General features: G+C 39.6%; 1 protein-coding gene and 1 pseudogene across 1 annotated transcript in view; one reads left to right on the top strand and one right to left on the bottom strand.

The window, feature by feature from the left end:
* Window positions 1-188: 188 nt before the first annotated feature.
* Window positions 189-25,730, bottom strand: part of Proser1 (proline and serine rich 1) — a gene marked incomplete in the record, with an annotated part of 25,800 nt that continues 258 nt past the window's right edge. Inside the window, 13 exon segments of the mRNA XM_005387643.2 lie at window positions 189-1,527; window positions 2,125-2,275; window positions 2,843-4,628; window positions 6,169-6,213; window positions 8,693-8,788; window positions 9,357-9,435; window positions 12,944-13,027; window positions 14,499-14,609; window positions 16,381-16,474; window positions 17,678-17,772; window positions 19,975-20,043; window positions 22,572-22,637; window positions 25,358-25,730. Of these exon segments, the coding sequence (XP_005387700.1) occupies window positions 1,405-1,527; window positions 2,125-2,275; window positions 2,843-4,628; window positions 6,169-6,213; window positions 8,693-8,788; window positions 9,357-9,435; window positions 12,944-13,027; window positions 14,499-14,609; window positions 16,381-16,474; window positions 17,678-17,772; window positions 19,975-20,043; window positions 22,572-22,637; window positions 25,358-25,402 (2,844 nt within the window).
* LOC102018424 lies at window positions 9,442-11,877 on the top strand (annotated as a pseudogene).

Raw genomic sequence — 25,730 nt, 5'->3', positions numbered from 1 at the left:
ATCAGCTGGTTCAAGTGTTGATTACGATCTGACTTTTCCAGAAGATATTAATTGAAAGAGTAGGAAATCAGCAGTAAAATAGGGCTTCCACTACATTTGCATAAAAAATATTCAATAAATTAGCTCTTACACATACAAAAAAAAATCAAAAAGCCTACTTAGCATTTAATAAAAACACTTATAAAATATTTGTCATATCCATAAAGTTTATTTTAAAAAATTGTTAAAAACTAACCATACAGGAATATTTAATATACTTAAAAAGCCTGATCCCCATGTTGAAGGAAAATACATTTGCAACATCTTCCAGACATCATCTTTATAAAAGTAAAACTTCTAGATGCTGAAATGTACTACAGTAGACTCTATAGTTTACACTTTTAATCACAGGATTGGAATTCTGTCTTCCTATCCCCCACCCCAGTGTGGCAGTTATCACTCTTAAGGTAATGACATTCAGTCATGTAATATCACCATAGGTCCTTAAATAGAGTACACACTGCTTATTTACTAACAGAGCAAGTCTTCTCTATTTGCTGTCACATAATTATTTCAAATAACCATTTCATTTAAATACAAATAAAAATACTACACGCCATGATTGTAAACATTCACCAAGAGCTTCCAGAGTACAATGAGTGACAGGGGTGGCCCACGTGTTCCTCATCCGTCTGGACACTGCTGAGATTGGGAAAAGTTGTTGTGAAGACAAGAATTACAATAAGCCTTCGTGTATTTCCGTAAGAAAGTAGTTCTGCATATATATTTCTAGCTGAAAACACCTGAAAGTCATTCTAGAGACTACATAATTAAGCACCATTTCCACTTACCTGAAACATAGTTAAATCCAGCAGTACGTATGATCATAAATCTTAGAAATTAAAAGTAACAGTGGGTCTCCAGTTCCCTTCTGTGGATATACAGGAAATACTGAACTCCGACTGATACTAACGGGAACCACTCATGCATACCAAGGGCAGTTAACTCCCCAGGGCCACATGCAACCCATACAGCTGAGGCACAACTATTACTTCTGTCCATGGATGCTACACAAGCAGATTTAAGGCTGTATTCGGCTACAGAGTTCAGTCTTCTCTTTTAATGTTCTTTCAATATAGACCACATACATGATTCAAAATTTTGTAGGATGGGAGGTGAAAAGTCCCCAAATAATTTTTTAAATGCCATTCCCCTTACAATTCATTGTCAGCATATTTACATAAGGGATTGGAAAGTATTCATACTTAAAACCATTTTTAAAAATGCAGTTGGGATTTTCAATTTCCCAAGGATTATCCTCATTTTCATCTTCTGAATTTTGGCTGACTTCACATCTGTCAGATTGTTCACTGCAGTTCTTAGGCAAATCTCATGTTGTTTCCAAGAATAAGAAATTTAAAATATTCACTGCCACCCACTTTGGGACAGGCTTGGTTGCAGAGAAAACGGCGTTCCCGGTGTTGAGGGGTAACTTGGAAAGCCGTCAGGCTGAGCTGGATAGCTTTCCAGAGCTGAAGCTGAATGAACCTGAGTGAAAAAGCACACAGTTTAGCAGAATGTTTAATTCAAGCAACTCTGTGCTCGCTTTCGCCCATGGTATGCTAGATAAAGAAGGAAAGCACAAAGTTGGGCAAGATAAGTCTACTCAGTCTCTCACGTTTCAAAAGCCGTGGTCAAACTTCTTCAGAACTTAGAAATACCATTTAAATATGTACTATTCTTGCAGGTAAAACCCATTAGTTTTCTAGTGACAATTTTCTTTAATGGGGCGAGGGATATAGCTCAGTGGCATAAGCGCAAGGTCCTGAGTTCGATTCCCGGTACCAAGAAAAAAAATTTTCTTTAATGATTCATTATAGCTTAAATAGAAGACAAGTTAAAATATAACTGTCTTAAAAAGATTCCATTTTAAGTAAAACCTACAAATCAAGATTTAAAAATCTGCAAGTGTGAAAAATAAGTCATATAGCTGACTTCGTCCTAACCTGTTACTCTTCTATAAAGAACACAAGTATAATTTGCCAATTTTGGGAAGAACTAAGCTACTTTTTGCCCATGCTGGAATATCAGTATCACTACCAGAATGCACTAGGATTTTATTTACACCAGACACTGCCTGCTCACCTGCTGTAACAATGCTGACTGTGCAGCTGCATTATGCTGTAATTCTTGCAAGGACGACTGTGAAGGATTCTGGGAAAACCCAGGGATACCTGGGAGGGACAGAAGGCCTGGAAAAGCAGAGCTGCCTGCAGCTTGGAGTCCAGATGATAAACTACAATTGACATAAAAACAGGTCAAATTGCAGATAAGACAGATTTGCTTATATCTTTGTCAGGTAGTATTTTAAGATGCACAAAACAAAACAAAAACAGAATCTATCCCTTGATGAAAGGAACCAGGAAATCAGTCACTCAATTTCAATTAAAATAACTCTGCATTCAACAAATCTGTTTTACATAGTACTTTCTGCTATAAGCAAATTACCAAATACAGATTCTCTTTTGAAAAGAACTATAACATCAGCCACTCAATTTCTATTAAACTGTATTATTCTGAATTTAGTAAGTCTATGGTTTACTTAATAATTTCTGCTATAAGGAAGTTAAATTACCGAATACTAAGTCCTAAAATTGTGAATAAGCATAATATTTATATATTTATCTTAGAGCCATGAAATATTTTTCAGCACTGAAGTTTTGGTCCAGAAAAACTTAATTTAGGATCACCAAATAATTCAATTTTGACTTTCACTTGAATAACAGAGGACCGTGAACTAAACTTAGGTGAAAACAATTTTCAGTTTGAGTACTGAAATCCTATTTGCAAACCATTCACGTACCCAGCTTGTGCAACAAGAGCAGAGTTGAAATTAGAACTGAATGCTGAAGCGAATCCTGGGAGGACGGGTGCTGGTGAGGGAGCTGTGGCTGCAACAGGCAGAGGTGTGACGGCTGTGACTGTGGAGGGCGCCTGCAATCCCGGGAATGAAGGGAGTGCAGGGGCGACACTAGGGGCGTTAGAGACGGAGAAGCCGGGGTAGGAAGGGTTGGAAGAGGGTAGCGGTCCTTGGGTGACGGAGAAGAGGGAGGGCACAGCAGTGGACAAGTTGAGGGGGAAAGGTGCTGCCGAGACCGGCGCTGAGGCGGAGAGCCCTGAGAGAACAGCTGCGGTAGAGCTGGGAGGAGGCATGGCTGTGGAGGTGGCGGAGCTGGAAGAGGTGGTTATCAAGGACCCTGGAAGAGACACGGATGGGTTCAGAGAGGGGCTGCCGGGTAATGGAAAACTGTTGGTCAAAGAAGTAAAGGGAGGAAGAGCAGTGAATACTGGAGCGATAGGAGTGGAGGCGGCATGCGGCGGAAGGGAGATGGAGGAGAGGGGATTTGAACCGTTTAAGGGAGTACTCAAACTGGAGAGGCCTGACAGTGCAGGATTAAGGCAAGTGGATAAACTGATGGGCACTGATGCGGGAGTGTACGCACGGCCCAGTGTCCCTGACAAGCCTAAAGTGCCACACGGGGGATTCGCGGAGTGAGAGGGGCCTTTGAAGGCAGAGGGAGTAGGACTGGTGGGCTCAGTTTTGATCATAACAGGAATAGTTGTCACAGCAGGGGCGGGTGAAATGTGCAGGTCTGAAGGACCCGGGTGGGCGCCGTGCAGGAGGGCAGCTGAAGAGCCGCAGCTCCCCGGCACTGATGCCGACGAGGATGTGGCGGTAGCCAAAGGAGACTGCACGGGCAGCGCAGGGGCAGTGGTGGTCGAGGCAGCCACAGGGGACGGCAGGCCCGGGAACAGGGCCAGCGCAGGAGTGGAAGACCTCTGCGAGACAGGAAGGGCTGACGGGGCGTAGCACTTGCTAGGGGCCGAGGCAGGAGAATCAGAGCTCTGATTAGTAAGAGAGGATAACGAAGCCAGCCCACTTGTCACAGCAGGCGACAAACCCGAGGAGTTGATTAAATTGGTGTCATTTGACGTCAGAAAGCCTTTTAAAGCGGACAGAAGAGGATTATTTATCCCAAGTGAACCAGCAACACTGGGAGCAGAACCGCCAGTAATCAGGGAAGCGGCTGGGTTGGACACGCCCTGGGAGGCTGGCGCTAAGGGCAAAGGGAGACCCGCAAACACTGACGACAACGAGGCGGAACTGGGGTTACTGGTAGCAGCGGCGGTAGTGTTGGTGGAAAAGGAGAGGCGGGCGTAAGGGGCCGAAGTGGAAGCAAACGTTTCACTGGAAGCAAGAGTGGAGCGAGGTGTAGACGAGGCCTGAGGGGCCAGGGCTGGAGGAGCAGAAGGGCCCGGCAATGGCACTAGACCAGAAAAAATGGAAGGAACAGGAGCAGAGGTTGTACTGTGCATGGAAGTTATAGGTGCAGTAGGCAGCGCCAGGGTCCTGATCACTGTTGGGTTTGGCATCGATGGCTGAGGTGTGTGGATGGCGGAGGAGACCTGCCCGGGGAACACAGGAAGGACAGCGTTCGGTACATTCATTCCGGCAATGGTGGCAGCCGCTGACGCTGAGGCGTGATTTGCTGCCTTGACTGGCGATGCGGTGGGGACAGGAGTGGCAGCAGGTGTTGAAGGATTAGAACCATGCGGTGAAAAGAGTTGACTTGCTGGGGTGGAAAATGCTGTGGGAGAAAAAAAGGGCAAGAATTTATCATCATACCAAAATGTCCCATTTGAACTCAAAAGAAATGCACAATTTTTGACATATTTCACAAATATCAAAGTAAAGCAAGGCCAGGTACAATCAGCTCTTGTAATATCTAAACTGCTGACTTCCATTACCCTGATTTGTTAGAGCCATGTTCTTAAGTTCAAAAGGAGAAACAAAAACTAATTCCTTAATCATGTTCAAGTAGCACAGCGTAAGTAATCAAAGTAACTACTATTACCAGTGGTACTGTGACATTTGGTCTGGTTATCTACCTCCTTCCAAATAGACTGTTGATGAGGTAAAACAGAAGACTGAAGTTTCCTTCACTTCCCTTTTATAGAAGTTAAAAGACCTGTTCAGGGTTACAAAGCTAAGTAGTTACAAAGACAAGATAAAAAAACTAGACTTCCTGATGTGAGAGACCAGATAAGAAGACTGAGGTCTAACTGGCCTCTCTGGAGCACCAGAGAGAAAGGTGGGCCTAAGTATGTGCTGACGCACTGCAGAAAGAAATTAATGCAGCAGAGATCCTATTGCTTATTAGGATAGACACCATCGACAGTGGAAGATGAACCCTGTTTTATTGATTGCCTGTGCCTGTGTCTCAGTGAATACGCCAGGGTGCGCCAGTCACTCGGGGATCTTCGTCTCAGGGAGGCAAGAGCCCCCGGTCCTCATTTTAACCTAATGCTGTGTGTCTTTGTGTTTCATCTTTGTCGCCCTTGGTCCAGGTACAAGCTCGCAGGTCGGCCCCCAAATCCTGACATCTTACGTAGCGTTCTTTCTACCCTACTCTGCTACCGCCTTCAGAAACCAGCTCACAAGGACTCATTAGGCACCAGCCTCAGGGAAGGGAATTTTCCCACTGAGACTCGTAACCATGTGCTGTAATAATTAGACTTGTGTACTACTCTGCCGTACAAGAACTGAAGCCTGGATCTGTCCCACGCCAGAAGGCACCTCCTTCCTGGTCACACACCCTCCACTAGGGGTGGTGAGATGCGTAAGTGCTGCTGCCACTCGGAGGCTCCACCGGGCCGTACTTCATTTCCAATCCTACTTTCTGCCCTGGTGCCTTTTATCGTTTCCACCTGAAGATATGCTCATAATACGTACTGAAAAAATGAAATCTAAAAGTGGAATCTGATCTACCATGTGTCAAGGGCTTTTTACCATCCTGGATGCTTATGTCAGAAAAGAAATGAAGCTTCCAAGATCAGAGTACAAAATATGGATATAGATACTAGGTAGCACTGAGACTTCACTTCAAGTTTTACAAACAGGATATAAAGTTATAAGATTAATTTCAAATCCACTTAATATGTGCATTTCATGGTGATAAAACATAGCACTATCAGGCCATTTTCAGTGAGTTTTGATTATATCCTTTCCCAAGAACTTTGCCTACAACATCCCAAATACATTCAACTCGATTTGTTCTCAGTGAATAACAAGGCATACAACCATGACAGATATCAGTGATCTCTAGATCAAATATGGTACGTACTTACTTTGATTCTGTGCAGGTTTTGACTGGGTGGAAAGATCTTCATTTTCTATGTAAAAGTAAATAAATAAAAATTCATTTCAATTTTAATAAAATTATTCAACATATTAAGAATCAGAAACAGGTGTCAAAAATGAATAAACAGAGTTAGAAACACAATGTATGTATACAAAATAAAAATCATAAATATATGAACACTGTGAACTATAAATGATTGTTTTTTTCTCCCTCCACCCTGTCCAATTCTGCTGTCCTCCCCTTAACTTGTTCGGTTTTAAATATGCACTGTAATTTCATAGATAAACTTAACAACCCTTTCTGGAAAGACACTGGCCTGAGTGTGCCATCCGGGACAAAGTGCAGCCGGGGCTAGAGTCAGGGCAGACACTGAGCTCACAACCCACTGAGGGCGGGACTACGCACAAGAGCAGAAGACTTCGGGAAGTAGGGGTGGTGCTGTGTGAATGAGCACCATCTACTGCCTTCTGAGTGAGAAAGAAGACTGAAAGCAAATCACTATAAAAGTAATTAGAGAATATGTAAGACATGTTAACTGTTGAGGCAGGGAAGGGGATCTGAAGCAAGCCACAAAACTCAGAAGAGTCAAATAAACTGATCTAAATAAAATTCAAACTTCTGTAGAAAGATACACCCAAAGATGTAAGCTACATTATTCTAGCAGACTGGCAAAGTTAAAAACTAGTAACGTCCCATGTGGAAAAGGTGTGAAGAAATTGCTCATATGCGCTCTCGTTGGTGGCATAAACTTGCACAGGGTTTTTGGAGAACAGCTGGTAACGTACTAAAGAACATTAATTCTTCATATTGCATGTTCCCAACAGTGTCAAAGAAAAAGAGAGATGAGATGTGCTGGAAGTATCAGCCCTTCTAACCTTTTCACAAGCCCTTCTTCCCCAGGGTGGCCAAATGGCATTTGTACTTCTTCATGACTTGTCAGATTGTCCTTGAGAAATGGTTTTCATGACAAACTGCCTGTGTTTCCACATGTGCTCCAAGGGCACCAAGTGGAACCTTAATGCCATTCAAAAGTGAAGGGGTCACCATGTTACCTGGCAGTGGAACTCGGGCTATAGTAGGCTAGACTGTAGCTCCCTCCCCTCTTGTCAGGCATGGGATATCCAACCCACCTCCTTCACACCGATCACTACCCTCAGCATGAACTGCCTTACAGCAAAGAATGCTTTGCTCAACTCTCTAAGTATTCATCTGGTAATTCCAGTTTCTCCACAGCTCCTTTGGTGAATCAGACAACATCTGCCCTAAGTGTCCAAAAATTCTCAATAAAGATTTAGAGGTAGAAAGAGCCTTAGCTCTCTTCAATTTGGTAGTTAACAGAAACCCTTGAAAAAAACCCAGATACTCTGATTCTTTTGGGATTGTTTGTGTGCAGATCACAGTATTTCTCAAACTTGCTTGAAGATAAAAATCACCTGGAGATCATTTAAAAATAAAGACACTCCCCCTTAAATCACTGATGCCCAGTCTCCGAAGTGGGGAACGGAGGATACTTTTAACAAATACCTACTAGTGGGCTGGGGATTTAGCTCAGTGGCAAAGCGCCTGCCTGGCAAGCACAAGGTCATGAGTTCGGTTCCTGGTACCGGAGAAAAACCAAAAAAATAAAGAAAATTAAAAAATAAAAAAAAACAAATACCTAGTAGTTCTGGGCCACAGAAAAACCACCTCATTGTCACCTTGCCATTCTTCATACAATGTTTTATTTCCAGTCTGTTCTTAGCCATTTCTTGAACTTAACTCAGTTAAATGAGAGGTACACCACTGAGTCCACACACTTTAGCAGTACCTTATATAAGCAGTTCACTTTTATTTTAGCAGGACTAGTCGGATCCCCCTCCTGTGAGTATCCACAGCACATGTACATGGTCACAGCACTGCGTATTTCTATCTTCTCTCTCAAAATCTAAGATGTCATTTGCTGTAAACCACATTCCAATTTTAGGAAAATTAAACCATAAGTAAATGTATAATTTAGAACTAATGAAGTGCCATATACTGAAATTGTCTTGCTTTCCTAACCTCTACATTTCACTACTTTGCAAAGTTTTTGTACAAGAACAGGGTTGTTTGTGTACCTTGAATCCCCAGCATAAAACACACTGTAAGGTCATCAATATTAAATGAAAGTAGGACTGATTACTATTTACTTAGTTAAGTGGTAGGATCTTGCAAAGTTGCCCAGAGCAGCCTCAAATTTGTAACCCTTATGCTTCAGTCTCCCAAGTACTGGGATTACAGGTATATGTTACCATGCGCAGCAGAACAGTATTATTAAAATATTACTCTATATTACAAATAGGAAAATGGAAGCCCATCAAGACTATGAACGCTGCCTGGTGCGACCAAGGATTCACACTCAGACTTGTCAGACTACTGAACTTGTGCTCCCACTGCTAGGACACACCACACTACACAACTGCCCCATCCCAGTGGATGTTTGTGTACGAATAAGTTACTTATTTTACCACCGCATAATAAGATGACTTTACCTGTTCCTACTGGATTAGGAGTATATGGAGGTGGAGGGGGTACACCTGGAGCTATGACATTGGCTAACGGTACCAGACCTGCATTATTGTAAGCACCTAAAGTAAAAATATAATAAGAAAAAAATACACACAATTTAGTATCACTCTGTGGCCAGCAGTTCAAACTGTATTACTGTAGCGCTCTAATCTATATTAATACTGTCATAGAGAGTTGGCTTTTAAAATGGAAATTAGAGTCTAAGGTTACGTGAAAATAGAGACCAGTGAGACAACAGGTAATTACTACTCCACTGGGTGCCACACCAGGCATAATAAGCTCAGTGAACGGCAAGGCAGGCAGCATCTGCCATACTTGAAGTCAGGAATATGCACCTGACTCTTAAATGCAGTAATACTTCACATCAAACACCATTTAGCAAAGTGAAAACCCGTGACAATAAATGAATAGAAATAATGTGCAATTAATTTACCAGAAGGAAAATACCGAGTAAACGGACAGCTGCAGTAGCTACTAGCTGCTGCACACTAGCAGCCGGCTGTGGGCAAAATCGAACTCTCATAAACTTCATAAGGGCTGCAGATTCCCTAAGCACCAACTCTAGTACTTACTTCCAATTTAATAAACACATAGTGAAAAAAAAGTAGAAATGAAAGGACTCCTTACTTGGTGCAATAGTCGCATGTGGCCGGCACGGAGGTATTGGGTAAGGAACAGGTTTATGTGGATTGTACGTTGAAGGAGGCTAGGTAAGGGGGAAAGGTACAGCAGTTAGCAGAAAAGCAAATAAGCTGTCTTCTGGTAAAACAAAATAAAATTTATCAAAATGTTTAGTCTTAAAACTGCTATATACTAAGACGCGAGACAAATGAAGGAAACATCTGCTTTAAGAAGAGTTGTTTCTATTAAATTCTAAAGGCAGATCCTGCCAAAGAGGGCTGTGTTTATTTCAGAACCCAGTCATCAGCCTTAGGTCCCACGCTACAGAGAAACAGGCATCATTTCCGATCACAGCTCTTCACGGGGATTTCTGCTGCCGCCGCTGCCCACTTGTACCCTGTTGCTTCTCGCCTCTGTTAGCCAAAGACTCGCCTCTCAGCTACTCGCCACAGACACACGAGTAGAAAGTGCAGCTCCATCGGCTGATCTTCACTGGGCTCCCAGTTTAGGTGGCACCAGGCATCCACGATGCCGAAGAATAAGAAGCAGAACGCTCCCTACCACGGTGGCAGTGGTGGTGGCGGCAGCGGCTCAGGGGCGGCTGCTGCGACAGTGGCAACGGCAGGTGGCCAGCATCGAAATATTCAACCTTTTAGTGATGAAGATGCATCAATTGAAACGATGAGCCACTGCAGCGGGTACAGCGATCCTTCCAGTTTTGCTGAAGATGGACCAGAGGTCCTTGATGCGGAAAGAACTCAAGATTTAGAGTACAAATTGAAGGGATTAACTGACCTAACCTTGGACAAGAGTGTGAAGACGTGGCAGGCAGCTCCTGAAGGCATTAAAAATGCACTGGCTTCAAAAATGTTCTATGAATTTATTCTGGAAAGAAGAATGACATTAACCGATAGTGTTGAACACTGCCTGAAAAAAGGGAAGAGCGATGAGCAGCGTGCAGCCGCAGCGTTGGCCTCCATTCTTTGTATTCAGCTGGGCCCTGGCATTGAAAGTGAAGAGATTTTGAAAACTCTGGGGCCAATCCTAAAGAAAATAATTTGTGACGGAACAGCTAGCATCCAGGCCAGGCAAACCTGTGCAACTTGCTTTGGTGTTTGCTCTTTTATTGCCACAGATGACATTACTGAGCTGTATTCAACTCTGGACTGCTTGGAAAATGTCTTCACCAAGTCCTATCTCAAAGACAAAGATGGCAATGGTATTTGCAGTGCCCCTTCCACAGCGCTCCATATCAGCTCGCTGCTCTCATGGACATTATTGCTGACCATATGCCCAATCAGCGAAGTGAAAAGGCTGGAGATGCATTTCCATTAACTTCCAAGCCTGCTTTCTTGTGATGATGTAAACATGAGAATAGCTGCTGGTGAATCCTTGGCACTTCTGTTTGAATTGGCCAGAGAGATGGAGAGTGAACGGGATTTTCCAACAGAAACTGTTAAATTTGGTCCTGAACACGTGTATATTGATACCAGGGTCAAAAAACTCACTTATGACACCTTTAAAGAGATTCTTGGATCAGGGATGCAGTACCACTTGCGAATGAATTACTTCGCAATGTGTTTGAACTTGGACCCCCGGTGATGCTTGATGCTGCAATGCTCAAAACAATGAAGATTTCTCGTTTCGAAAGGCATTTGTACAACTGTGCAGCTTTCAAAGCAGGACAAAAGCTCGAAGCAAATGTCGCGATAAAAGAACAGATGTTGGCGAGTTCTTCTAGATTTTTAGCACTTGATGACTTTTTTCTAATTTCTTTTGCTATTTTTAATGTATATGAGTCTTAGAGACAGTTTTTACCTCGGTCAAGTTATCTTATTTTTGTAGTGGGGAGGTGGATTATATAGTCCTTCCAACTTAATGTACAGTATTGTAAATGACGACTTCTGATTATTGAATGTTCTCTAAATATAATCAGTAAACATGAATAAGGTATAATGTTTGGTCATGTTCTATTTAAAAAACAAGCAAAAAGACTGCATTTCACTTGATTTCATGTTGAAAACAGTTTGATTTCTTATACTGTGCTTGTTAAAATAGTGGCGATTTTAATGATACAAGTACAAAATCATTAACTTAGATCTTACAGACTTGGATACAAGTTTTAGAAGCTAGTTCTAGGGGAAAGCTGCTGTATTTTAAATTTTAAGTGGACTGTACCTATTTCAATTTTTCCACTGGGATAAACAGGAATTATACACTAAAATTTGCAAGCGCTACACTTAAAGGCTATTACTTAATTTTCAGCTGCTGGGAGTTCGGGGCGAGTTAGCCTGGGCCGGAAAGGTTGCTGATCTGAACCTTTCGGGCAGTAATACTCATTTAATCTGCACCATGAGAGGTTGTTCTTATCACTTGGAAATGAAGATCTTTTCACACTGAAGTGCTTGTTTACTTATAGAAGAAACATTTTAGTAACTTAGAGGTATAGAGTTCAAAGTACTCAAGTCAGGTAGGACTGTTGTATATTTGAAAAGTTTAAAATGAAATAAATATAGCAATATAAAATTGGCACCCAAAAAAAAAACAACAGAACCCAGTCATCTCCAATGAAGGGTTGGACCTTATCTTAAATAGGAAACTTCTCTCTGAGCTAGCCTATGTTAGTCCAAGAACTGCTATCTCCTCCTAAGTAATCACACAAAAATAGGGTAATTTAGGAATCTTGCCTACATTAAGAACCCCAATGGGAATATCCTCCTAGACTCATTAGGAATTCAACCTATCACTCTCATCCTTCTTCCTTTTAGGACGGTAAAGGTACTGCTTGCTTTACTATTTGACATTCTGGTAACTCTCACAGAATGTACAATGGAGTAAGAAATTCATTATTTTAGTTCTTTTTTCTTTTGAAATCCACAAATCACACATCCTTTTCTTGACAGTTGGCAGTATTTATGTGAGAACCACAAATACCTGAAGCTAAACCATACTCTGTACATTTAGCTACAGAGAGCACACGCCTTTAGAGTACAAGTGGGAGGGGATGGGTTTATTTCTAAGTCTTAGAAACCACAGCCGCTGCATCCTCTTCTGTGAGTGGGCAGGGACTGCGTGGTGGCCGTGCATGGGCCTCTCGTCCTTCCACTCCAACAAGCCTTCACACTAGCGGTTGTCTTCCCTTGTCCAGTTACATCCTAATCACAGTCACTTCCCTGAAAAGACTTTCAACCACTTGGTTCTATTTTTGTTTTACTAACACTGATTTGGCCAAATCAAAACCTTAGTCAAACACCTCATTCGAGGCAACTGAACAGGTGAATACAGCAAGAGAAAAAAAATAATTTGACTGATCTCACTTTAAAATAAAACATGTAACCTCAAAAGGGCCCATCACACTGCTAATTATACTGAACTCCCTAGGCCAGTGGTGATGAACCCGAACCTTTGAGCCATAGCAGGCCGGCTGTATCACTGAAAGCTCTAAAAGGTCTGCTGTCACTGCCCTAGGCCCTTCTCCCATAGAATTTCTCCTAAACTGAAACTCTGCCAACACAGATACTTAACTCTTCTATGAGTAGACAAAAAACTGCATTAAGAGTTAAAACATTTTATCTTTTATTTTCTAAACATACTGGTTTAGATGGTCCAAGAATCCGCGCAGCTATTCCTTTGCCTTCATTGGTACAATCTTCACCATCTTTTTTCAAAGGGGTTCCCTATTTAAAAATAAAGTAAAACAATTATAACCTAAAAACAGAACAAAAAAGAAAGAAGAAAACCCAACCCAAACCAAACTGACAAATAACCACACTGTATTATATTGAAGAAAAGGATTTAATTTGGTAGGAATAAAAGTCAAGATTCCAGACCCAATTCTGCCCTGGCTGACGGCACAACCCTGCTAAGATTCTTATCCTCCCCTTGTCACGGAACCCACACAGCACCATCAGAGGTCCTTGGAAATAAAACATGAAATACACAGTGGGGGTGTCAGAGGGAAGGATAAGGTATGCTACCGACTTAAGGTGTGGCAGTGTATGCAATGCTTAAAGAACAAAAAAGAACACCTATATTACAGTTGAAAATAGAAAAAAATAGTGTCCTCTGAAAACATGAAGTGTAACTGGCCATACTTTCAAGGGCAAGAGATCTTAAAGAAAGGATTAAACTGTAACAGTGTGTTTTCCCGATAATGGGTGCCCCACTGTAAGATGGCCTTCCACAGATCCGTACCTCAGTGCTCTTGCACAGACCTGTCCCAGAGCAGATAAGGCTAACCTGTGTAACTACTGAAAAGGGCTGACCTGTGCCCTGCATAGTACTGCACAAATCATGGCATTTAACTTCCAACCCAAAGCCATTAGAGGCCCTGACACTTCCACCTGGCCTCTCTTGGACTGCATGAACTGACAAGCCAACTGCCCTGTCACAGGATACCCAAGCAGCACTATGCAAAATCCTCATGACACAAACAAACGCCTCCAGCCAACAAGTAATAGCTTAGCAGGCAAGTAAATGAGCGACCTTAAAGACATATTCTCAAGCTCCAAATCAAGCTTTCAGATAAATGCATTATCTCAAGAAACCCTCAGCAAGAACTAACCAGTTTACCAGATCCCAGGTTCCTCATACATAAAAAACTAAATGAGATAATAAAGGTTCACTGTTTTATTCCATAAATCTCCTAGGTTACTTGTTATTCAGCAACTGAAACTTTAAAAAAGTATTTTACAAAGTGCTTTGAGAGCACCAGATGATACTAAAAACAAGTTTCTTTTTTATAGGACTTCTCAGCAACTTTATTATGCAATGTGATTGTCAGGAAGGACACTGTGTGAAAAGTACCTCAAATATTCTTAAAAGTGAAACTATCTGAAAAATACTGAGAATCTGAGAAACGTTCCTTTACCAAATGTAAATCAGTACTTCTAAAGTACCTGAAAACAAGACAAAAATCCTCTTGTTTTGCTTAGCTTGTTCTGAAGATTTTAGACAAACACATTAAATGTAGTTTATACAAAAACTCTGAATTGTTGCCGAACTCGGGAATTACGTTGATAACATGATGAAATTCCTTTCCTTTGCAGATGCATCATTCATTGGTATTTTCTTTTAAATATCATTCACTTATAATATGTATCACTTAGTCAGGAGAAGTTTCATATACAGTCACGAAAGTGTGCTTACTGGGAAAATTCCATTTATACGACTAGGTTTTCCTTTGGGATACGGATTTCCTGGGATTGTCCCACAAGAAGATATCATAGCATGGGGAGCTTTGCAGCCCCCCTTGAAAGCCTGTAATGTGAAAGGGAAGATAGTGACCAAAAAAAAATCAAAAAACATAAAGTATTCTGGATATTGGGAAAAATATTAAAAGATTAAAAACATTTAACCTGTTCACTTATCAGGAGGCACTTAATGTCCTAAATAACAAATAGAATCACTGTAAGTGGAATTAGTAAAAAGGTAACACCTTAACACTGCTAACGTTACAACTACCAGACCTTTAAACAAAGATATCTTCATAAGTGGTTCCATAAACTGTACACAAAAATCTTACTATCTAATTTGTTTCATTTCTTCAGCCACCAAGAAATAACACAGTTCAAATTTATAAATACAAAAGTCATTGTACCGGGAAGGTAAGGAAGATACAAATGAAAGAGACATGGTCCTTGCTCTGAAGAAGTTATAACTTAGAAAAGAACTCATAAATAACAGAACACAGAGTGTCCAAAGAGCTATCCTTCAGAACAGTAAGAATTATCTGGACACAATGTTCAACATAACACTGCACAGTTATGAGACACTGAAGGAAGGGATTGGGTCTAGGCTATTTATTACTGAGACCCAAGCTTCTGAAATGCAGCCTCACACATACTGTTGATAATATGTACTATAATAAAAACCACTATATAAATGGTCCAATGGATCTGTATTATATGACTATGTAGCTGTATTTATGTTAGATATGTATAAAACTATATATAGTTTTGTAATTACATAAACATATTTTAAAAAGTATTTGTTACATATATATTTTTGTACAGTTGTATTAGTTTTATAGATCCACTCACAATACATATAATTATATGAGTTACATGATCTACTTCCCTACTAAATAACTCTAAAAAACATCTCAACTTTTTGGCTATTATAAATCTTATTAGGTAAATGCCCTTATATAAGAATTGTATATTTTTACTTATTTCTATAGAACAAATTTTTTCAGGCTAAAAGGTATGAACTTTTAGACTAACAAGTATGAATATTTTAAAGGCTCTTCAGGTTTACCTTGTGGAAAGCTGTACTAATTTACATTAATCAGAGAACTTTTCCATAGAACATAAAGCTCCAGAATATTTCCAAGAAGAAAAATGACACCAACAGAATGCTTTATAAGGAAAAAATGATAGTACTATGTTTGTTGTCATAAAAGATTTCAATCAAGAAAATATTAACTGAGAAAATTATTAAAGTAAAGCATCCTGGCTCAGATCTTGTCTCTGCTACAATGACACAGGACTAAGGCACAGCTGCCTGCCCTCTTTGAGTTTAGAGGAGGTGATGAGGATTGAATTGAGTAGTATGAGCTACAAGGCCTGGGATCAGCATCTTCCTCAAGCAGGTTTTTAATTATTATGTCAGTTTACAGGCATCACAACCATAGGAGCTTACTACCTTAAATGACGAATCAAGTTTTCTAGGTGTGGACAAGTATTGTACCCCAACTCTTATATATTTTAAACTAATAAAAGTGAAATTTTGCTTTAGTATTAATTTCTCATAAATCTGATTAACACAAGCCTCATAACAAAGCAAATTTGAAAAGTCAAGTTCCTTAAATACATGAAGTTAAAAACAAAGGCTTGGAACTGTGGCCAAGTGCTACCAAGGGTCCAAGACAAACACTGGATGAGGTTCAGGGGAGCGGCCAACCGACTTTTCACTCTTAAGCCTGCATAACGTGATTGGCCCAAACTAACATAGGAAGATGGGCACTTTCTTATTTAGAACATTTAGAAAAACTAGCTCCCCGTTTTCACAGCAATGTTCAGAAAATTACCTGTTCAAGTACTCTCTTGCATCGTTTCTTCTCAGACATATTTATCCTGAATAAATCTTCAATGGGCCGAGAATTTTGTGCATCAACAATATTCCTACCAAGGAAACACAATTTACCATTCTGCTTAAGAACAGGGATGTACATACAGAGGTCAGCAACTTCTGCTTATGTGAATACATTTGAGTACATGTTTCCCACTACACAAATGGAAAACAGGACAATTTACCCTTAACAGGCCACTTTCCAGTTTATACACAAGTAGTACGTTTACGTAACAGTGATAAATATAACTGAATCATCTGATTTTAGTGAAGTTATAAAGGAATACTATAAACGAAGAATCATTATTTCAAAAGCAGTATGTAGTTGTGCACACTTGTGAATACAGTTGTCTGGGAGGTGAAGCAGGGGCATTGCAGGGCTGAGGCCAGCCTGGGCAACTTAACAAGATCCTGTCTCAAATAAAACTTAAAAAAGGGCTGAGGACGGAGTTCAGCGGGGTTAGTGGTAGAGTGGTTGCCTAGCATGTGTAAGGGCCTGGGCTTAATCACTAGTACCAAAAACCATTCTGTAAGTTTTGAGAATACACCCTCTTCAATGAGTGTTAGAAGAGCTATGGCAACAGAATCACCCCACGTGTTAACTGCGTTCAAAATCATGGTTGATCTAAAGATCAAGTTCTCTCTTATCCTCTGTTTTAATGCACATGTATAAATATATAAGGGACTTTAAAATATATGCCTATAAGTGAACAACTTACACTCTTCAGTTATGCAAAGCATTAGATCCCCTCCTTTTCTCTTTGAGCTCTTTCTGCATGCCTACCTATCAAATGCTGCACTACGTACTTTCATATAAGACTATGGTATTTAAACTGCGTTACCCTCCTGAGTAGTGGTTATCCTTATTTTTACCAATGAGGGAAATAAGGCTCAGAAATTAAAGGTACTTTGCCCAGGTATGTGTCAGTAAGCAGTAGAACTTCTCTGTCTAACTCTTAAAGTCTTATGACTTCACTAACTTGCCATTCAAGTTTTTTAGAGTCTGAAGGCAAAGTAAGTTACTGCAATGCAGAAAAATCAGATTAAATAATCTTAAGTCCTACTATTTTGTAAGTTACAATCATGGTCACTGGGTATTTATGCACATGAAAAAGTCAGAATTTATCACTATCCTTTCACTATTTTATTACAGTTCCAGTTACTCACATAGTTCTGACACATTAGCACACATCAATGAGTTAAGAGACAGCTAGAAAAGCACCCAAATTTGAAGAAGATAGAAAAAAAATACTCACGAAGCTAACAGTTCAAGAGCAATGAGCTTGTCTTTACTGAAGGTGAAACAGTTGAGTATATTGACCACTTCCGCTGGGTGCACAGCCACCATTTTCTATGAACATAAAAAAAGCATTGTATTTTTCAACACAAAGCTTTCACACCAGACACGTCTCTTTTTGGAAAAACATGGATAAATATTATTAACATATACATTTAAGGTAATGTTTATGGACAAATATTATTGATGTTATTATTAACATTTAAGGTAAATTTATTTATGCAAGAGTAACTCCCAGCAACTCAAAAGTTCTAAAAATAGGTAAACTATACTTATGCTTTTTCAATGTAATATTTCAGATAAAATCAAATTATCCTGTGATCCCTTTTTAGTTCATTTTTCTCAATGTATTAATTTATAGAATGAAATACAGTAAGAAGTACTTTCCTCCAAAAGGTAGTATTTATACATATAAGGGAAGTTAGAAGAAAATTCTATGCACCAGTTGGGGTGAGAATAGGTGTGCCATGTATTAACACCCCACAAAAAGTGCAGTCCTTGGCGTTACTGACACATGAGAAAGGGCCCACAGACACATAAGCTAGGCAAACACTGAGGTAAACAGCCTCCCCTACTACAGAATTCTTTTGAGTCTTACGTTAATATGTACTGCAACAATGCTAAGATTTTTTAAATGGTTTTCAAACACTTTTATTAATGGATTACCAAAAGAATTGATAAAAATATGTACTTCTTTGAGTATTTTTAAACTGATATCTAAAGATGAATTTTCTTGCAGGTATTTATATATTTATAAAATCCTTAGAACTATTTAGCTCATTTAATTTACAGAAATGTTCATTATACAACCTTATACAGCCAAATTAGTCTTTAGTATCAAGTCACACCAGACTGTCAGAAAAGCTGAGAATTTAATACAAGTAAGTGTACTGATTTGTCCCTGTCATAAACTTTTAATTTAATTTAGAACTTTAATTCTAAAGTAGGTAGACAGGCAAGTGGGCCTCAAAGCTATTATGAACTTATTGTCCTGATAAAATATCATCAATATTTCCTATGGAGCTCTTTGCTTTGCTTGTCTCTGGTATGAGAAAAGACTTTTACCCCAGAGGATGACAGAGCCCTTTCTTTCGTAAAACAGAAGTAACTGTTAAGGAGGTGGAAAGAAGCACTAACAGACCCAGACCCCTTGTTATGCAGATCAGTTCAGGTATTCAGAATCTACTCTAAACTGCTTCTACTAAACCTGTCCATGCCTAGCCCTTGTTAGAAAATCTTCCTCTACAGCAAGATACTCCTGTTTAATCTAAATGTCCCCGATGATCTAAGTTCTAGACTTCACGATCCTATGCAGCAGCCAGGAGGAACTCGAGACCATTTAAAGGAATTTCAATTAAATGAAACTAAAAATACAGTTTCTCAAATTAACTACGCCCACTGGTAAGCATTCAACAGCCACACGGCCACCAGAATGGCCTGTACAGATACAGATTTCCATCATCGCTGAAAATCATTTGGACAGTACGGGACGAAAGAACTGTTAACTATGATCTGTTTGATGCCTCTTCTCAGACTAAGTATACAAGGATGAACATGGAGATTAAACAATAAAAGGAAGTGCATAAAAATAATTCAATTTCTTTATTTTGCTTGGTAATGAATACTCTCCCTCCAATTGGTCAATTAAGATCCTGGGGCATGTAATTTAATAATACAGTACATGCAACTTACACCAAACACAAAATTTTCCAACATAGTTTTTTTTAGTTAGTACATGTGCTTAGTACATGTTTACATTGCTTGTGTGGAGCTGGTACATGTACATAACAAATCTTAATTCTTTTTCTCATCCCGTTTTCCTCTCATCCCTCCATCTCTTGATTCCCTTCCCATTTAAGAAAGATCTATTGCCCTATCTCCTATTACCTATCTTTTATTTTGCTCTTTATTTATAGTTTGAGTTTCAAGATACTATGCAATATTTGAGCTTGTCTGTCTGACTTGATAGTTTGAGTTTCAAGATACTATGCAATATTTGAGCTTGTCTGTCTGACTTGTTTCACTTTAAGTCACATCCATTTTCGCACAAATGACTCAAGTTTATCTTTCCTGATGGTGGAGCAGTATTCCACTGTTGTGTAACACCGTGTTTTCTTTATCCGTTCATCTGCTGATGGACATATAGGCTGTTTAGTTTTTTCTGATGTAAACAAATTACAATTTGAGATAAGATTAAGGTAAACAGAGAATAACATTACTTAAATTCTTCATTCTAAACAAAAATAACTTACTTACATGCTGTAATGCCTTCATTGCTTTTAATTGAGGCTCAGCCCAGGAAAAATATCTCAGTAAATCAACCACCTGAAAGAAAAGAATTAGTTCAGCTCTAATGACAGTGTGCTTGCAAACATTTCTGTAAGATTTTAGTATCTGGAATTCTAGTCAATACATGCAGCCTCCTTGGTGTGAGTGATGAGCAAAGCCTCACAGTATAGACAGACTGGCCAACAGAGTTGCCATGTGTGATTATGTAAATTTAAATCACTTAAAATAACACTTGCCATTACAAAAGTTATCTTGGCTAATACTGGTCTAGAAAGGAAAATATCAATGGAGGAAAAAGAGGATATCTTAGAACAGGAGGCTGAAAAATACTAGATGAAAATAAAACAACAGCCCAGGAACATAAAAATGTAGTATGAATGGAAAATACAATACAATGGAAAACTGTTTTAATCACTAACAATGGTGTGATGTTGCGATTTACTATAGATCCACTAACTTCTACTCTTTCACTTACACCACTCATGTCATAGATCTATTCCCTAAAAACGTAGGGATTTACTACAGCAACTTCTACATGGAGGGCTGGGTGTGGTGGCACATGTCTATAATCTCAGCACTGGGGAGGCTGAGGCAGGAGGATCGCTGGGAGTTTGACACCAGCCTGGGCTACAAAGTGAGCTCAAGGCCAGCCTGAACTGCATAGCGAGACCTTGTCTCAAAAAGACAAAAAAAAAAAGCTTCTACATGGAACAAAATTTTCAGAGTTGAAATACCCAGGCTCTTGCTGCTTCCACCACCACTCACGACCACCAGAGACTTGAAATGAGTGGGAGGGACACTGTGAGCCCGCTAATAAGAGATGAGCCAGGGACTGAGCTTACAAGTTGGAAGTTTTGGCACAACCATCACCCTGCCTCCGAGGATATTGGAAAGATCAGAAAAAAAATCTTAAAATTTGTGTATCTGTATTAACTATTTTTACTGTAAGTAAGTGAAAATGTGCTAAGGTTTTAATTATCCTACAAAGCAGGGCCAATGGCATAAGCTGAACTAGCACATAAAGAAAATAAAAATATTTTCATTCTTTATGAAGAGTTGCACAAATAGCAAAGAAATAATAGTGCGCTATTACAAACAAGTATTCCAGTTAATTCTGGAAAGACTACCTATCCTTACTATAATGGAAATAGAATTTCTACTATATAGAAAGACTGTACCTTATAAATCATAAAACACATTATCAATCTTTAATATAGTAAGTGTATTTAGAGTATCTCAATTTACTTTGGCAAAGTAAAATTTGCACTACAAAAGGTCTTCTCCAAAGTGTCACGCACATTTACAGATACACAAATGGGGACAAAAGTTGTCAGTTGTAAGAAATTATAAATCTTTTTGTTATGGTTTGTGTCTGGATGTCCCCCAAAGCCTCATGCAGTCATGGGGCAGGCTTTTAGAGTTTATGATTGATTCATGGTCCAATGCTGGGATTATGGGTGTGAGTGCTACACCCGCCCTGGGGCTGATAGTTTGCATCTATAAGGGAGAAGAAGAGGCCTCTTGCTGCCACTCCTCCCTTTTGCTCTTGTTGCTTTTGCTATCTTCTGCCTTGTGCCACTCTGCCTTGGTGCCAGCCAAGTATGGACTGAAACCTCCACAAACTGTGAGCTAAATAAACCTTTGCTTCCTTAAATTTGGGTGTCAGGTATTCTGTCTCAGCATGAGAGAAAGGAAACCAAGACACTTTTCAAAACTTAAATTTTAAAAAGAGCAAAAGTGACTGTGTAAAGCAATGGAAAAGCTGAAAAACTATCATTAAAAGGGCAGTACAGGTACAAATCATAAAATAGCCTTTAAGAATTTAGCAGGCAGAATTTGCACAGGTTTAGTTACTCAAGCTTTTAAGTTTTTAAGCCCTGGAGAAAGGAAAATTAGACCACTTACTAACTTGACCTATGGGTACATCCACTGTTCACTCCCAGAACTGCTCTCCAGATGTCCATTTCTATTTCTACCTAATTTCTCCACCAAAAATTTTCCTAATTTCTCTCAGAAATACTCTGTATCTCTTTTCTTAAAATTACTGAGACTCCCTAAAGTGGGATAAAAGTTTTAACTAAACTATCATACTTAAAACACTAGTCATCTTGTGACAGTAACAGAAATGACTTTTTAGACAGTGTTTTTTATTGTTTGTTTTTGTTTAGTAGCTTCACATAAGAACGTATTTCAATCATTTATTCAAGTCTTCTTTTATATAATGTGGTGAATTTTATAATTATTGCGTTAAAAATACCATACAAATAAGGGTAAGTCTACCATTAGAAATTTATGCATTTTTAATTTTGTACCAACACTTGGAAATGCTCTTTTTTTAGGCAGTGCACTTTAAAATCATTCCAGAATAAGAACTGTGGTTAAAGTGGATGGGTTTACAAAATATGCCTGACTTAGAAATTCTGTAGTTTTATGTTCAACCTGAAAGCACCTAAAGTTCATAAATACAATAGAATTTTTAAAATTCTGCATTCATTCAGCAGGGTAAACAGACAGCCAGAACACTTGTGTAAAAAAGTTATTTCAAAACAAGTAACAAGGAATACCTGTTCACTAGAGAAGTATCCATGCACATATTCAATTGCTTTTAGTTTGTATTCTGTCAAAACAGCCTAAAAAAACAGAAAAACAGCATTAATATACACAAGCACCACAGTGATACGCACATATCAAAACTACTCAAGCAACTCAACAGTGACATGTCTTCTCTGGAATACAAAAGCAGCTAAAGTCACTGTGGTGACAGGACATTCCACCTTCTCAAGTTCCATACTGTAAAGGATACACTGATGTGCCCCCAACCCTCCCTACACAATAGAAAGAAAATAAAATTCTAATAAGTAAGATTCACCTAAGAATTTCAAAACATCCTCCAACTACATTATTATTTATTAAGACTAAATATATCAGGCATTACTTACTCATCAAGTACTTACTGAGTACCAATTATGTTCTAGGTGAGACAGAAGAGTAAGACAAGGTCAGTATTTCTACAGGGATTTAAGAGTGCAAGGAGCCAGAGGGCCCTGAGATCAGTGTCTGTTCTAACTGGCAGTGTGGCCTGTGAGAGGCACTTGAAGTCCTTTAGGACTCCTCATTCATAAAAGGCTATACCGCTTACCACCCACCTAAAAGAGACACTGCGAGGATTACAATAGCCAACATTAGATCTGACACCTAACAGGTACTGAACAAGTCATGTTTCTGTATGGAATCTACAAGTGAGAGAAAGTGGTGGCCTTAACCTAATATTATCGAGAGCCAATTATAAAATCACATGCTCCCCTTGCAGCTATTTGCCAATCTTAGAGATGGAAATACCAGGCTATCACAGTTTGACAGCCATTAATCATAAAAAATAAACTACTCACAAAGCTGGCACGCACCTTGGTGGTACCTGGGTTCCATTCCAGCACTGTCCAAAAAAACCATAAAACAAAACAAAAAAACCTAGTCCTTTTGTCCTTGTACAAAACAGTTATACTTTCCATATACTTGTGTATCATTCTGCTAGGAGAAAATATTAAGACCAGTTAACTAAACATTCAGGGTGCTCAGTAGTTTAATTTTCACTGGAGTGGGGAAAGATGGTATTTTGGGTAATGCACTACAAAGAGTTTGCTTTTCATTACTGGACACAGTAAGAAAGAGAATTTCTGGACTAAATTCTGGACAGTGCTGATGCCGACATGATCCGGTTCCTTCATCAATGATGGGAAGCATGGCTGCATCCTCAAGAACATCATCGTGCTCTGGAGTCCAGACTGCCTCAGTCTGAGTATCAGGCTCCCTACTCACCGCTATGTAAGCTTGAGCTGCCTACTTAACCTCAAAGACTAGGTCTACCATTTGTAAGATCAGGAGCATCTGTCTCCTGGGTGCTAGGAGGACCAAATCAAACAGTAAGTGCTCACTAACTGATGACTATTATCTCCTTCAAAGCACTCAATTGCTTTTTCTGCATTTTTCTTACTTCTTTTCCTAAAGTCTTATTACATGCTATTTTGCTTTAATGACAGTGGTTACCCAGAGTGACACTCAGGAAACCGGATGGCCTCGTTTAAACTGACAATTACACAGTCTAAGCAGAATTAAGATAAAATCAGTAATAACGCTCATTTTACGTGCTTATATTTTGTTCCATTTTTATAGATGACTACAATGTTTATGCATCTAATCATTTCATAAATACTGAGTGCAGACCAAATATAGGAACCTAGGTTGCCATCTTACATGAAAATAACTTTCGCCTCTGGGAAATCACTACTTTCCCTAATATTTACCACAAGACATTTTTACAGTGCGTAAGGAAAGAACATACACATGGACACTGTTTCACCCAAAACCAGAAATCTGCCTGAAAGCACAAGTATTTTCTTATAAACACTATTTTTAAAAAACTGCTCATGAACCAATTGTTACAGCTTCTAAGTACCCACCTAACAAACTGGCATTTTGGTTCAAGTCTTAATTGGGCAAACTGGATTTGTGCTACTAGAAATTTGTTCAAAGGGGAATATTCAATTCTCTCAAATACGTGAAAATCACACAAGCCAATTTGAAAAAGATTACTGTATAAACTAAAGTAAATCAGCAGCTCCAGGAATAATTTCAGCAATAACCTCTTAAGCTGAAACAAGCACCAGAGCACACGGCAGTAATTCCTGTGCTGTAGGTCAAGAGATGGAAAGGTATGAGATAGTAACCGCCCTGCAGGCCTGAACAAGGCATCTGGGGTGGATATAACTACGGTTCATCAAGTCCTCTCAGATCTAAAGAACTAAGTTTCTTCTTGTTTTTGTACTTCGTGATATTGCTGAGCTCAGGACTGCATTACAAAACTGTTGCTCTCTGGATTATTCCTGGACGTAAGATACACAAAAACTTCAGAAAGGAGCAAAAACTTAGAACGCAGGAGAAAAAAAGTGCTTTGAAATTCAAGGTACTGTTAATATTCAATATATTGATGGCCAATCCCTAAGAAAGTAATTTTCAAAGATTTCCCGTTTTCGGTCATTCTCCTGTAACTGAAAGATGAGGAAACACTCAGAAATATTAAATTGCTTATCCTGAATTACAAAGTTTTACATTAAATGCTGTAGAGCATCTCAGAACCAAGGACTGAATGTAATTTCCACAGCCCCGCACTGACTCTCAAGGTGCGTTAACAAACTTCTATTCGTGAGCTGTCTCAAGACACGATCTTATGCGCTCCCCATAAATTCAAACCCACTCGGCAATCCCAGGACCTTTATTCTGCGCCATCTATGCAATCCACCCAAGGAATTAAACCACTGCAAGTAGGGTATGTCAAGGAATCGAGTGTAATTACCTTTCTGATTTCATCCAGCACCGTTTCAAAGGATTTCTTGTCCATCTTGACGACCGCCTCGCCGCGTTTAAGTTATACTTTCAGTTACAGAGAGCTCATCCCTGTTCTGCTCCGTTGACGGCAAAAAAGGTTTAGAGCTGAAGAAGAAAAGCACTCTACGAGCAGGAGAAAAGAGGTAGAGTATTGCAAACGCCGCAAAAATTTCTAAAAACTGACACTCAGAAAAACTTTTTATTAAAAGCAAAAGGCAGTCCCGCCGCGCTTCTTCACACAAAGCTTCGGGGAAGAGCCGGTGCTCCGAGTCCCGCAGAGAGACCGGAGGCGGGAGCCTGCGCGGCGCCGTGCGGGGCGGCGAGGGCCGGGCGCGGCCGCC

The sequence above is a fragment of the Chinchilla lanigera genome, unplaced genomic scaffold (assembly GCF_000276665.1).
Source record: "Chinchilla lanigera isolate Chin_1 unplaced genomic scaffold, ChiLan1.0 scaffold00030, whole genome shotgun sequence".
Lineage (NCBI taxonomy): Eukaryota > Metazoa > Chordata > Mammalia > Rodentia > Chinchillidae > Chinchilla > Chinchilla lanigera.
The sequence above is the reverse complement of the archived record's forward strand: the minus strand, read 5'-3'. Positions and strand labels throughout refer to the sequence as shown.